Source organism: Pristiophorus japonicus, chromosome 12, assembly GCF_044704955.1.
Source record: "Pristiophorus japonicus isolate sPriJap1 chromosome 12, sPriJap1.hap1, whole genome shotgun sequence".
Lineage (NCBI taxonomy): Eukaryota > Metazoa > Chordata > Chondrichthyes > Pristiophoridae > Pristiophorus > Pristiophorus japonicus.
The window spans coordinates 89,330,865-89,346,176 of record NC_091988.1 but is presented as its reverse complement, the minus strand read 5'-3'; the positions used below and the strand labels follow the sequence as shown (position 1 = coordinate 89,346,176).

Genomic DNA, 15,312 nt, shown 5'->3' with positions numbered 1-15,312 from the left:
CGAACGTCTTTTACCAGCAACTGCTCCTTTTCTACCCGCCCCCCCCCCACCTCACCCTCACCTCCCTTCCCTCGCATCATCACCCTACCTAAGGCGGCCAGAGTCGTGCTGTAAAAGGGAGATAGACACTGGATACGCCACGTGTGGATCCCGTGGAAAAGCTCAGGGTATGGAAGGCCCGGCTTCTGAGTGGCAAGGCTGTTGCTTGGTCTCACCACTCACAGGTGATGTGGGTCTGGGCGTGACATTAGGGACTGTAGTGTCAAAGATCGAGACCATCAATCGAGGCTGCCATTGCACGTGGGCAATGACTGCCTCGGCGGTTTCATGGCGCCCACCAGCAATCTGCGACATGCCCTCCCTCATGTTCGCGGATAGTGCCGCAATGCTTGCGGGAAAACTATCCAAGGAGCTGTCGGGTGAGCTGGACACACTCTCTCGACTGTTCCACCATGTCCAGGTGTGCGTCTGCCTGTCTGTCAGCAGATCGGCTTTGCCGACTCGCCCTCCGGAGAGACGGCTAAAGGGATTCAACCCCAGTGGTGTGTTGCTGCACGCCACTTATACCTGGGCCCTCGGATGGCTCAAAGCGCGAGAATGTTTTTTCCTCAGAAGAGCTAGTGGCCGCAGCAAAAAGAGGTGTCAAGTGCATCGCCCCCCCAACCCCCCGGAATAGGTTGCTCAGTTTGCTCCTCCTATGGAGGTTCCTTTTCATTGGCGTCGCCCTCCTTCTCCCCCATCCCCACATGACAGACTGAGGTGGAGACTTCCATTCGAGGATGTGGCGCATGCTACACCTCATCTGGAAATAGAAAAGAACAGACGAGTGGTTAGCAGCAGGGGAGGGGGCAGGGTGACATGAGTAAGGTCGCATAGCACAGGCTCATTTGAAGGACCGCCGCTATTCCATTATATGTAGTCGAGAGACACTGCATCACATTGCCCCAGCCCTAGTCCAGAGACACTGCATCACATTGCCCCAAACCTAGTCCACAGACACTGCATCACATTGCCCTAAACCTAGTCCACAGACACTGCATCACATTGCCCCAACCCAGCCCAGGGATTTTGCAGGACTTGCCCTCAGTTTCGAACGGGGGCTCAGCACCCCCACGGGGAGTTGCCGTCCCTGAGGCACCAATCAGACCAGCCACACACTCCTCCAGGTCTGTCCGAGGCATGGTTCTGGGTGGACCGTCGCCTGTCCGTCGCTGCTCCTGGCGGTTGTGGGATATCTTTTCCTGCAAAACTGACTGGCAATGGTTACCAGAGGCCAGTCTGTTCTTGTGGCACACACAGATAGCCATCAAAGCACTTGTACCATAATGTGTGCATTTAATACAGTTCTCTGTTTAATGGCCCTGGAAGTTGCACATGGTTCATGAGGAAGACATCGAAATGAAGAAACATCTTTTAAGATCTCAGAAAGCAATCAATAATGTGTAACGATCATTCATGGCAAATATGGTGCAATATTAAGCCTACCTATACCAACATGTGTCAGATTTATAAATTAAGTAATGAAGGAGTTCATCAATAAAAATATTACTTACTCTGACGATCCTGCAATGGTCATTGAACCTCTTGCGACACTGGGTGTGGGTCTTTCTGATGTCATTCACGAAAGATACCTCCTCAGATATGCTGGTCCAGAGAGGCCTATAAACCGCTGGGAGGGGTTTACCAGCACCTATTTGCAGCCCCTACAGGTTCGCACGAGGTGCGCACGCACCCATAGGGGCCCCGCGAGATCCGAGTTTAGGCAAGCACTGCGCATGCGCTGAAACCCGGAGCTTGCGAACAAATCTGAAAGAAAAGGGCCTCTGTGGGCGGAGAGTTGGTTCTGCCCAGCGAATGCCCTTGAAATTAAGCAGGTGTAAGGCGTGCTTTTACTAGCGTAACAGTTTTTAAAAAAAAAATTAAAATAAAATGATAAAAACCCTGTCCAATGAGGTAATTTATTTTTTAGCCCTTTTAAAACATTTTTTTTCATAACATGAAATTTAAAAATAAAATGTTTTATTAAATGACATTTTAATTTTTAAATGTATTTAAAAAAATGTATTTCCTGTTTGTGTATTAAGTGATCCGCATTCCTACTTTTGGTGATTTCTGTACATACGGACTCACCATAAGTATGAATGGGGATTTCCGCCTTTTATTGGTTGGGCACGCCCACATGATCCCAGGGCGCTTGCGAAACGCAATCGGCCACATGTATGGGATACGTGGACATAGGCGTATGCCTAGAGGTCCAGAAGCGTGAATCTACGAACCTCCCAGGCCACCAGATAAATTTGTAGATTTTCTGCAGGTTGAGGGCATCCACCCACGGGAAGCCTCCGACCGCAATTTCTGGGTGTGCCAGCTCTTTTGTCCTTTTTTTTTTAAATTGAAAGAGACAGGCTTAGGGGATTCTTCGGCATGTCAACAATGGTTTAAAAATTAAGAATCAAAGTATTTTCTGGTGGATCTCCGTGTTGGACTGTCTAAATCTCATATTTGTTGAAGGAACTTTACAGACAATGACCTTATGCTTCTAATTCACTTTATGGGGATGAAGTGCTAAGCATTAGCTCTGCAAACCGATCAACCATTTTGATTACTGCTGAGATTTTTTTTCATCTCTATTCAAAGTTTTCTTCTATTAAGTTAATTTGGCTTTGAAAAGAGCAGGATCAGGTTTAATAGGAACATAGCAACAGTAGTTGGCCATTCAGTCCCTCGAACCTGCTCCACCATTCACTTAGATGGTGGCTGATCTGAACCTCAACTCCACTGACCTATCTTAGCTCCATAAGTTTTGATTCTATCTATCGATCTCCGTTTTGAAAGTTCCAATTATCCCAGCATCTGGGTTTTTTTGCCACTCTCAAGATGACATGGTGGGGATGGGGGGGATGAAAGGGAGGGTCGGGGATGTTTGGAAGTGTCTTATCATGATGCTCCACCAATGATGAGTGTGGGGCAGGCTAGCTGGACCAGCTGGTCTTTTCCTGCCCATCATTTTTGTGTGATTGTACAAGGGAGGAAATGAAGTTGTCGGAAATCGCCTGTCAATCTGGGAGCTGTAATTGAATTCAGCTCAGACTGCTGGTGAAAGTAATCTCATTCTGTGATTGTTGCAAAGGTGAAATGCGTTCAGGCAATTTCAACCCATTTGCTGATGGGTATAAGGTAAAAGGCCCCTAATTTAGCAATGTTTTTAATATTCTTTTTGAAGCCACAGAATGTGCAGTGTGGGAAGTGAAAGATTCACATCACGAGGATGCTTTTCTGACACTGCTTAAGACCCAGTTCTGCTCGGTATAGTGAAACTGTCACATTGCTCTTTATAAGTGCAGTTACAGTGTTAAGAAATTCTTTAATCACTATGACAGCAGATTATACATAGTTCTACTTTGCATCTATTTGTGGTGTACCTGACCTGGGAGTGCTTGGTGCTGACAGTGTACCTGACCTGGGAGTGCTTGATGCTGACGGTGTACCTGACCTGGGAGTGCTTGATGTTGACAATGGGGCCAAAAATAGAGAAGTTCTTTACTTCCGAGAACAGACTCTTTCCTTTTAAAGAAGGGAATGTATCTCTGCTGGAATAAGGACTGGCTGAGAACTAGCAGATGTTACAGGTACTTGCAGCAAGGTTCCAGGTCTGCCTTAGAAACATAGAAAACATAGAAAATAGGTGCAGGAGTAGGCCATTCGGCCCTTCTAGCCTGCACCGCCATTCAATGAGTTCATGGCTGAACATTCAACTTCAGTACCCCATTCCTGCTTTCTCGCCATACCCCTTGATCCCCCTAGTAGTAAGGACCTCATCAAACTCCTTTTTGAATATATTTAGTGAATTGGCCTCAACAACTTTCTGTGGTAGAGAATTCCACAGGTTCACCACTCTCTGGGTGAAGAAGTTCCTCCGCATCTCGGTCCTAAATGGCTTACCCCTTATCCTTAGACTGTGACCTCTGGTTCTGGACTTCCCCAACATTGGGAACATTCTTCCTGCATCTAACCTGTCTAACCCCGTCAGAATTTTAAACGTTTCTTTGAGGTCCCCTCTCATTCTTCTGAACTCCAGTGAATACAAGCCCAGTTGATCCAGTCTTTCTTGATAGGTCCGTCCCGCCATCCCGGGAATCAGTCTGGTGAACCTTCGCTGCACTCCCTCAATAGCAAGAATGTCCTTCCTCAGGTTAGGAGACCAAAACTGTACACAATACTCCAGGTGTGGCCTCACCAATGCCCTGTACAACTGTAGCAACACCTCCCTGCCCCTGTACTCAAATCCCCTTGCTATGAAGGCCAACATGCCATTTGCTTTCTTAACCGCCTGCTGCACCTGCATGCCAACCTTCAATGACTGATGTACCATGACACCCAGGTCTCTTTGCACCTCCCCTTTTCCTAATCTGTCACCATTCAGATAATAGTCTGTCTCTCTGTTTTTACCACCAAAGTGGATAACCTCACATTTATCCACATTATACTTCATCTGCCATGCATTTGCCCACTCACCTAACCTATCCAAGTCACTCTGCAGCCTCACAGCATCCTCCTCGCAGCTCACACTGCCACCCAACTTAGTGTCATCCGCAAATTTGGAGATACTACATTTAATCCCCTCATCTAAATCATTAATGTACAGTGTAAACAGCTGGGGCCCCAGCACAGAACCTTGCGGTACCCCACTAGTCACTGCCTGCCATTCTGAAAAGTACCCATTTACTCCTACTCTTTGCTTCCTGTCTGACAACCAGTTCTCAATCCATGTCAGTACACTACCCCCAATCCCATGTGCTCTAACTTTGCACATCAATCTCTTGTGTGGGACCTTGTCGAACGCCTTCTGAAAGTCCAAATATACCACATCAACTGGTTCTCCCTTATCCACTCTACTGGAAACATCCTCAAAAAATTCCAGAAGATTTGTCAAGCATGATTTCCCTTTCACAAATCCATGCTGACTTGGACCTATCATGTCACCTCTTTCCAAATGCACTGCTATGACATCCTTAATAATTGATTCCATCATTTTACCCACTACCGATGTCAGGCTGACCGGTCTATAATTCCCTGTTTTCTCTCTCCCTCCTTTTTTAAAAAGTGGGGTTACATTGGCTACCCTCCACTCCATAGGAACTGATCCAGAGTCAATGGAATGTTGGAAAATGACTGTCAACGCATCCACTATTTCCAAGGCCACCTCCTTAAGTACTCTGGGATGCAGTCCATCAGGCCCTGGGGATTTATCGGCCTTCAATCCCATCAATTTCCCCAACACAATTTCCCGGCTAATAAGGATTTCCCTCAGTTCCTCCTCCTTACTAGACCTCCCGACCCCTTTTATAACCGGAAGGTTGTTCGTGTCCTCCTTCGTGAATACCGAACCAAAGTACTTGTTCAATTGGTCCGCCATTTCTTTGTTCCCCGTTATGACTTCCCCTGATTCTGACTGCAGGGGACCTACGTTTGTCTTTACTAACCTTTTTCTCTTTACATATCTATAGAAACTTTTGCAATCCGTCTTAATGTTCCCTGCAAGCTTCTTCTCATACTCCATTTTCCCTGCCCTAATCAAACCCTTTGTCCTCCTCTGCTGAGTTCTAAATTTCTCCCAGTCCCCAGGTTCGCTGCTATTTCTGGCCAATTTGTATGCCACTTCCTTGGCTTTAATACTATCCCTGATTTCCCTTGATAGCCACGGTTGAGCCACCTTCCCTTTTTTATTTTTATGCCAGACAGGAATGTACAATTGTTGTAGTTCATCCATGCGGTCTCTAAATGTCTGCCATTGCCCATCCACAGTCAACCCCTTAAGTATCATTTGCCAATCCATCCCAGCCAATTCACGCCTCATACCTTCAAAGTTAGCCTTCTTTAAGTTCTGGACCATGGTCTCTGAATTAACTGTTTCATTCTCCATCCCAATGCAGAATTCCACCATATTATGGTCACTCTTCCCCAAGGGGCCTCGCACAACGAGATTGTTAATTAATCCTCTCTCATTACATAACACCTTAGACAGTCCCTTAGACAGTCCCTTTTGCTCCCATAGGTGGTCTGAGTGTCTTGCGATCGGGAGTGAGCCCATACTGCTCAATGTCTAGTTATGCACTTGCGTAACAGGGGAGTTTAACAAGAGGACCCGCATGTGACTTGAACCAGATATGGGACCGGATCTTGCTGGAGAGGGACATCTCTCGGCGTGAACCATTAGTTAGACTTTTTCCCGCACTTTTTTTTTGCACCATAACTTGCTGGAAGTGTGAGCTGATGACGGTGTGGTGAGCGACACAAGACATCTGAGACCTGAGTGGTTCCACAACAATGTATCTCCTTACCCAATGAGATTTAAGGATTGAGATAGAAATTGCGAAACAACTGAGGAAGAGGATGAAAAGGAGTCAAATCAGGCACTGAAGGAATTAGAGAGGAAATGAAAGATTGGATTGAGAGAGAGAAGAAAAAAGGGACACACAGGCAATGTAAGAAAAAAAATTCAAATTCTGAAATTTTTAAAATCTCTTACCAACAATTTACTAAGTGCAGGAATGAGATTGAATACTTTAAATTGTTCCCATTCTGGGGGAGAGAAGTTAATTGCATTAACAATTAATACATGGGTTAAAAAGGTACTTTGTGCCCTTAATTACAAGACTTAACTTCCTGTGGCGAGTTTAATGGGCAATTAAATCAGCAAGTTCTTAAGGGCGAGATGCTGTTTGTATAAAGCAAACGGCAGAGTGGCATATATCAACTAGCAAGTTCTGGAGATTAATCCCCTGAACCTGCTGGGCAATTTGCACATTAATACCGGTGTGCATCCGAAACGCTGTTATTTTCCAGCAAGATCCGGCCCATGAATTGCTTTTGGTATATGCCTTTCTCTGGAGGTTGACTTAAACACTTTAGTGAGATGCGGTCAGATGTGAATCGTGAAGCTGCTTTATTTTACATACAGCCATTGAACGTACAGAGTAATGGCGGTTGTAATAAAATCTCACCTTGATTCAACTAACCACACAATCCTCCTCGAGAACAAGAAAAGTAATAAAACTGATGTCGCACTATCCCTGTTAACGAACATGTTTAACCTTTCTTGGTCAGCTTTCTGATGCTGACCTGCTCTAGGCTTGAGATGAGTGGCCTTTCATTTGCTCGGCTAGGCTTCCTCCCCAGACCTAGTTGGCTGTCTCACTGTCCAAGGGTCACTTGAGCATTCACAGAAAGTGCAAGGACAGGGCGTCCAACTCCTTCCCCATCCAGCGATTCACCATTAGGCCTATCACTCAACCTAACCACCCTTATCCCAAGAATATATTCTCAGCAGGCAACTTGTATTGGGCTCACTTGAATAGAAATATCCCCGACTAAATAGGTGTGAATGTGCACAGCAATCTGTAAACTAATTCTCATTGTCTAAAGCACTCTTGTTCAGATTGTTCGTTTGAATCTTAATTTGCATTTTTTAAGCTTTGCAGTTCTGTGAATTTAACCTCTTGAGAGCTGCATTTAACGTAATAGTATTTTTAACATAATTCAGTCAAGGTCCTCCATAGTGGAGATACCAGCCATCCTTGATCCCATCAACCCATTGGTACTATATGAAGATCTAGTAGATTAAATTATTCATTATTACAACCATTGATTCTTATCGAGCAAATGAAATATTAATATAGTGGGCACAGTCATTTTATTTCAAAATGAGCAAAGCAAGTGGTGGTTACAATGACAGAGGGCAGAAATCATTAAATATGACAACCTCTCTCATCCAGTGGTTAAGGAGATTACATCTCATTTCAAGTATTTATAACTTCTGATTCACCGCTCTCTAAATTAATTTATTTTCTCCATTCCCCATACACCATTATCCACAGCCTCTAGAAGGTGCACCATTGTGGTCAAAGGTAGGCTACGCTGCATTTTACCAGTCACCTTCCATTTGAGTGATACAGTGCAGATTGGAACTTGTCTGTGGGGAATTATATCGCGGTGTGCTTTACAATTCCACTGCTAACCACTCCACCTTTACATCCAGTTTGTCCCACACAGGATCCTGCAAATTTTAAATTACATTTTTTTAGGGAGTGAGAAGTATTGTACAAGTACTGTGTAACATTCAGTTGTTGAATACAATCTGGTCTTAGCCAGGAGTCAGCAGCTCTCAAAGATGGTGGACATCCTTGGCTACGCAAGAACCCACATTCTTCGGGGTATAGTCATGTGGCAAAACTGGTGTGGGCTTTTTTCAAATTCTCTCTTCTCGTCAATTAACCAGGCAATGCAGAATGCCAAAGTCCAGGTGGCGGGCCCTGATTCATAGTGGTAATGGTGCTGGACAAGCAATCCAGAGGCCTGGACTAATAATCCGGTGGCAAGAATTCAAATCCCACCACGGCAGTTGGGGAATTTAAATTCAGTTAATTAAATAAATCTGGAATAAAAAGTTAGTATCAGTAATGGTAACCATCTAACTATTGTAAAAACCCATCTGGTTCACTAACGTCCTTTAGTGAAGGAAATCTGCCATCCTTATCTGGTCAGGCCTATATGTGACTCCAGACCCACAGCAATGTGGTTGACTCTTAACTGCCCCCTGAAATGGGCCAGCAAGCCTCTTGAGGGAAATTAGGGATGGGCAATAAAAGCCGGCCTTGCCAGCGACACCCACATTCTATCAACGAATAATTTTTTTTTAAATCCTTTCTTTTCATTAGTTTCATCAGGAGTATAAAATATTCTTTGACAGGAAAGGGTTCTCATCTTGGAATGTGGGGCTACACCACTCCCTCAACCTAACCAGTTTCTGGAATTCGCAGTCTAAAGTGAAAGAGCGGCAGCCGGTTTAATGATTTGGTGTGTTGAAATGTCTGGCTGGCATGGCCTGCAGATACGCAAGGCACTGCAGAACTGCTGACCGTTTTGCAAGAGCTTTCTGGGGCTCACTGTTGGATCTCTTGTGATGTCGCTCAGGTCCAGCTGCTCGTCACGAGCCAGGATGTGGAAAACTACAAACAAATCAAAACCGACCTGGACCAGCTGAGGCTGCTGGTGGAGAAGTCGGAGCTGTGGGTTTACAAGGGCCACTCCCACGATGAGTCGATGGAAGGGGGGGGAAATTCAACAGGCGGAAGTGAATTGAAGAAGAAAAAAGAGGTAAAGTGTATCCCCCTCGACAGGTGAAGCAAATAAACTTGTGTAGTTTGTCATCTCTCTTCGTGGTAACCAATGGCAACAGGCACCCAATTGGGAGACCCCAGTTTGTTATGTCTTAGTTTTTGGGTAGACCAGCGGAGAGGCTGGGGAATGGGAGTGTGGCCGTAAATATGGGTAGAGAGTTTATATGAAGGGCTCGGGAGAGAGGGCAACGTTGCTTCTTGCACTGCTTGAGCCTTTGACAGGTCTATCCTTTTGTCGCATTGATAACATTGAGATACCACAGGTATAACGCAAGCACTTGGAGGAAAGGATAAAGGATTGGGGTTCAAGACAGATCATTCTGTGCAATTAATTTTAGATTTAAACCCAGGTTTAGCCACTCTGCTGGGAGTTAACCTGTAAATGCCCAGATGTTTCTTTTTAAAATATTTTTTATATGGGTTGTGAGAAATGGGTTATCTTCATCTCAGACCTCAGTTCATATATTTGCTATTCATGTGTTTTGAATTGGTGGGAGAGGCGAATGCGATTCAGCATATATTTAGATGATTAACCAGGTCAGTTGATGGAAGGGGGGCAAAATTCAACAGCTAGAAGTGAATTGAAGAAGAAAAAAGCAGTAATGTGTATCCCTCTCGACACGTGAAGCAAATACACTTGTGTAATTTGCCATCTCTGTGAATAGGATTTTATAAAACCTCCGGTGGTATGTTCCACATAAATGTACAAAGATTTTTTTAAACTGCCATACTATTCTTTAGATGGAGATATTGTATTGTGCAAATGAACAAATCTGTGTGTGTGTTGATTTTCTCACACAGGGTGACTTTGCAAAGAGTCAGTCAGCCAGTTCCGAGGTGGTGCCTACAATCGAAAGCACCAGCAGCAAGAATTATCGCGTCATAAAGGAGGTGAGGCCTCTGAGCGCCAGTGTCTGGGCGATCGCTGTCCGCGTTGCATAGTTGTTTCTTCAAAGACCATCATCCACATTTTACCTGTTGGTTGTAAAGCGCTTTTGAGACGTCCGGTGGTCGTGAAAGGCGCTATATAAATTCAAGTCTTTCTTTGTTGCAGGTTCTGATCCGACTCAGCAAGCTGTGTGTGCAGGAAGGTTCGTCTGTGAGGAAAAGCCGCAAGCAGCAGCAGAGACTACTGAGGAACATGGGGGCCCACACCGTGGTCCTGGACCTTCTGCAGATCCCCTATGAAAAGGTACTGGCCGATCCCCCTAAAAGTGCTGTGCTGCGGTCATGGACCCCCGACCTGCGAATCATTCTGTGCACACACTTGGGCAATTGCATTCCTCTGTTGAGTGGCTTAATCTTTCAGATTCCCTTTTAGGATCCAAAGCGAACAGGCGCGGTAACCAATCACGACCCCGGCGTGAACCTCGCCTTTGTCTCTTGGACCCTTTAACCGCTGTACAATACAGCCTCCTCTGAGGCGGCAGAAAATGTGTTGGAGCAATCAGTAACTGGCCCGGTACAAGACTCGTTGGCTATTGTGGGCTTTACGTTGAAAATGATTGTTGCATGCATCAAATTTGTGGGTTTTCACTACAAAATAAATGCACACTTTGGGATAGGTCTTGACTTTTTGTGCAGATGATAGCGAGTCGGCTGTCTGTCTTGCATCTCCCATTGACTTCGATGCAAATTGGCAGAAGACCCAAAAGCGACATGCGGGAACATTATTTTACCCAGTGAGTTGTCGTGATGTGGCATGCACTGTCTGAAAGGGTGGTGGAAGTGGGTTCAAAAGTAACTTTCAAAAGGGTGTTGGATAAATACTTGGGGGAAAAAATTACAGGGCTATGGGGAAGGAGCAGGGGAGTGAGACTAATTGAATAGCTCTACCAAAGAGCCAGCAAAGGCACGATGGGCCAATTGGCCTCCTCCTCTGCTATATCATGCTATGATTATATGAAATAAAAAGTCGGGAGGGATGTAAAACGGGCCGCTGATTGGCGACCACCCGTTTTACATAATCGCACTGTGTTCAGGGACCTTTGTGTTGAGAGCACCCTGCAGAGTTCAGTTTGTTGTTAGTTGCTGATGGAACACGGAGTAACCGCTTTACTGTTGTCCCCCTCAGGCTGAAGATATCCGAATGCAGGAGATCATGAAACTGGCGCACAAGTTCTTGCAGAATTTCTGTGCCGGCAACCCACAGAACCAGACTCTCCTTCACAAGCACATCAACCTTTTCCTTACTCCAGGGGTAAGAGCATTCTTGGAATCCAGTAACCTTCCAGCTGGTGATATTGGCGTCTGTGTGTTAATGAGGGGATATCAGTTTTACGGCTATCAAGCTGTTTCATCATTGACTCTGCTGCCTTGAAGAAAAAACTCTCAGACAGCTTTCCATAGGCCTTCAGGCAAGGTCAAAGTTCAAGCCCGGGCCTTTGCAAAAAATGAAACAGTAATGGTAGAGTCAATGCAGTTGTGTCTTTGTGCCCCTAGATTAGAGATGGGAAAAACTGGCCCGGGCTAGTCACTAGTCAGTGATTCTTTGCTGGAAGGACACATGTGCAAAAGTCAAGTCAGGACAGGATTGAGTCTGGCGGTAAGGCTGCCTCAGTCTAATAACCTGCCAAAGCTCACTGTCGAGACTCACTTGAACAGTGGCCAATTGAGGAGTGCTAGACCCCGTGGTATAGTACCGCAGACAGGAGCCAGTGCCTATCACAGAGAAGGGGAGAAAAGATGAAGTGGCTGGTGCACAAATGCCCATTGTCCAGGGCTGAATCTGGCCCAGATGGCACATAGCTCGGTTTTAGGTTTTATGTCATTACAAACTCAAAGATACCGCCATGTAAATTCTACCTTGGGTCTCAGATACATTTCTGTATGTTAGCAGAACGCTCGCTCGCGCGCTCTCCTCTCCTCTCTCTGGCTCCCCAGTCTTTCTCTTGCACCATTCGCCCCCAGACCTTGCAGTTAACACTTGGATTGTATGTTCTGATCGAAGGGGAGCTTATCCACATTGTATGGACCTCCACTACTTAACCAGCTTCCTGTATACTCAGTTATCCCAGGATTTCAGTTCTGGACATATAACATGTTTAGTTGGGGCATCTTAATCAGCTGCTTAAGTCAAATCACTCCACATATTTTTTTGATAAAAATTTGCCTTGTTTAATGGTGCTTGACGTGACCTTTTGAATTGGCATCTAATTAAACATGGATGATGAACTAGATCAAGCCCATTGCTGAAGTGCTGTCCAGTCATTTGTTTAAATATGTTCAATGTAATTGCATTAGCTTGGGAGCTACTTCCTCCAATTTACTTAGATTATAATGTTAAAAATGAATTACATCCCCCTTCCTGTTTAGTTCCAGTCTCTGAAGCGGGAGGCAAAGTCAGCCTGGCCTTGCATCAAAATCAACAGATTTAACTCAAAAAATGCACGCCCGCTCATTTTCAAAGACCTCTCAACATGTGACTAGATTCTGGGATCGACACTCGCCTCGGGCCATGTATGACTTGACGTATAGGTGGCTCCCGGTACCTGTGCGAGCGGGTCCCGCAGGTTCTCAATGTCTGGCTCTTGCAACAATGGTAGGATTGATAACGGTAAATTAGGTCAGCTGCTTGAGTAAACTATTCAGCAAAGTATTTTTAATAATTTTCCTTATGAACCTGCCTTTTTTGACTTGACTTAACATAGTGTGGCACAATATAAAAACATAAAATGCTGAAAATCTCAGCGGGTCAGGCAGCGTCTGTGGAGAGAAACAGAGTTAACATTTCAGGTCGATGACCCTTCCTCAAAGCCCAAATGGCCAACGGCTGATTGAAACTGGATTGAACCTGGAAGGGTCACGACCTGAAATGTTAATTCAGTTGGAGGATGAGAAAGTTGGTTCTCAAACCAGGGTCCTAAGCTTAAATAAAGGAGACGACAAAGGTATGAGGGCAGAGTTGGCTAAGGTGGACTGGGGAAATAGACTTAAGAATGGGATGGTAGATGAGCAGTGGCAGACATTTAAGGAGATATTTCATAACTCTCAAAACTATATCCCAATGAGAAGGAAAGACTGTAAGAGAAGGGATAACCATCCGTGGCTAACTAAGGAAATAAGGGAAGGTATCAAATTGAAAACAAAGGCATACAATGTGGCCAAGACTAGTGGGAGGCCAGAGGATTGGGACATTTTTTTTAAAGCCAGCAGAGAACGACTGAAAAAACTGATAGAGAGGGAAGATAGATTATGAAAGTAAACTAGCACGAAATGTAAAAACAGACAGCAAGAGTCTCTGCAGGTATATAGAAAGGAAGAGAGTGGCTAAAGTAAATGTTGGTCCTCTGGAGGATGAGACTGCGGAATTAATAATGGGGAACAGGGAAATGGCAGAGATGTTGAACAAATATTTTGTATTGGTCTTCACGGTAGAAGACACTAAAAACATCCCAATAGTGGATAATCAAGGGGCTATAGGTAGGGAGGAACTTAATACCATCACTATCACTAATGAAGTAGTACTCGGTAAAATAATGGGACTAAAGGCAGACAAGTCCCCTGGACCTAATGCCTTATATCCTAGGGTCTTGGGAGAAGTAGCTGCAGAGATAATGGATGCACTGGTTGTAATCTACCAAAATTCCCTGGATTCTGGGGCAAAAAAGGAGGCAACTATAGACCAGTTAGCCTAACATCTGTTGTTGGGAAAATGCTGGAGTTGATTATTAAGCAGTAGCAGGACATTTGGAAAAGTATAATTCAATCAAGCAGAATCAGCATGGTTTTATGAAAGGGAAATCATGTTTGACAAATTTGCTGGAGTTCTTTGAGGATGTAACGAGCAATGTGAATAAGGGGGAACCAGTAGATGTGGTGTATTTGGACTTCCAGAAGGCATTTGACAAGGTGCCACATTAAAGGTTACTGCACAAGATAAAGGCTCATGGGGTTGGGGGTAATATATTAGCATGGATAGAGGATTGGCTAACGAACAGAAAACAGAGAGTTGGGATAAATGGTTCATTCTCTGGTTGGCAACCAGTAACTAGTGGGGTGCCGCAGGCATCAGTGCTGGGATCCCAACTATTTACAATCTATATTAACCCGACTTGGAAGCAGGGACTGAGTGTAATGTAGCCAAGTTTGCTGACGATACAAAGATGGGAGGAAAAGCAATGTGTGAGGAGGATACACAAAACCTGCAAAAAGACATAGACAGGCTAAGTGAGTGGGCAAAAATTTGGCAGATGGAGTATAATGTTGGAAAGTGTGAGATCATGTAGCTTGGCAGAAAAAATCAAAGAGCAAGTTATTATTTAAATGGAGAAAGATTGCAAAGTGATGCAGTACAGTGGGACCTGGGGATACTTGTGCATGAAACACAAAAGGATAGTATGCAGGTACAGCTAGTGATCAAGAAGGCCGATGGAATCTTGGCCTTTATTGCAAAGGGAATGGAGTATAAAAGCAGGGAAGTCTTGCTACAGTTGTACAGGGTATTGGTGAAGCCACACCTGGAATACTGCGTTCATTTGGTTTCCATATTTAAGAAAAGATATGCTTGCTTTGGAAGCAGTTCAGAGAAGGTTCACTAGGTTGATTCCGGAGATGAGGGGGTTGACTTATGAGGAAAGGTTGAGTAGGTTTTTCTTCAATTTAGGTGCAGCGTTCTGCTTTGAAATGGCTTTCTTTACTTTTAGGGAGGAGGCGAGTCTCTAGCAGCGATTGATATTGGTGAAACAGTTCTACAAGAGTGTTCAGCTGCACTGAGAAATTGGAGTGGGTTTTGAACCAAGTCTGAGGCCAGGCGTTGGTAGCACTTTACCACTGTCAGGATAGCGCAGGGTGAGCTGAGGTGCTGTTCTGGCTCTTGTCTCAGTGGGTACTTCTAGTGCCGGTTCTTGAGCACCAAGTGTAGGCTGGCACTCCAGTGTAGTTAACTGCAACTTCTTTGGGGTAGCAGCACCCTAGGGAGCTCCCCTGCAAACAGCTCCTCAGCCCCCAGCCACCCCCCACTGTCTAAACTTCCCCAAGCCCCAGCCCCAACGGACCCCAATTGGGGGTCTTAAAGACTTAAATCCCCACCCCTAACCCCAACCCAGCGAATCCCAAAAGTTCGGGCCTACCTCAGGCCTTCCGCCACACCGCACATCGGCGTCTCCCGGCTGGACCTCCTGCAGCGGCTGGA

At 45.2% G+C, this 15,312-nt stretch overlaps 1 protein-coding gene across 1 annotated transcript in view; it reads left to right on the top strand.

Moving 5' to 3' along the window:
- itpr1b (inositol 1,4,5-trisphosphate receptor, type 1b) overlaps window positions 1–15,312 on the top strand; it is a 593,020-nt gene that overhangs the window by 262,619 nt on the left and 315,089 nt on the right. The window contains exons 26-29 of the mRNA XM_070894815.1: window positions 8,974–9,156; window positions 9,981–10,070; window positions 10,234–10,371; window positions 11,254–11,379. Of these exons, the coding sequence (XP_070750916.1) occupies window positions 8,974–9,156; window positions 9,981–10,070; window positions 10,234–10,371; window positions 11,254–11,379 (537 nt within the window). The remainder of the gene's footprint in view (window positions 1–8,973; window positions 9,157–9,980; window positions 10,071–10,233; window positions 10,372–11,253; window positions 11,380–15,312) is intronic.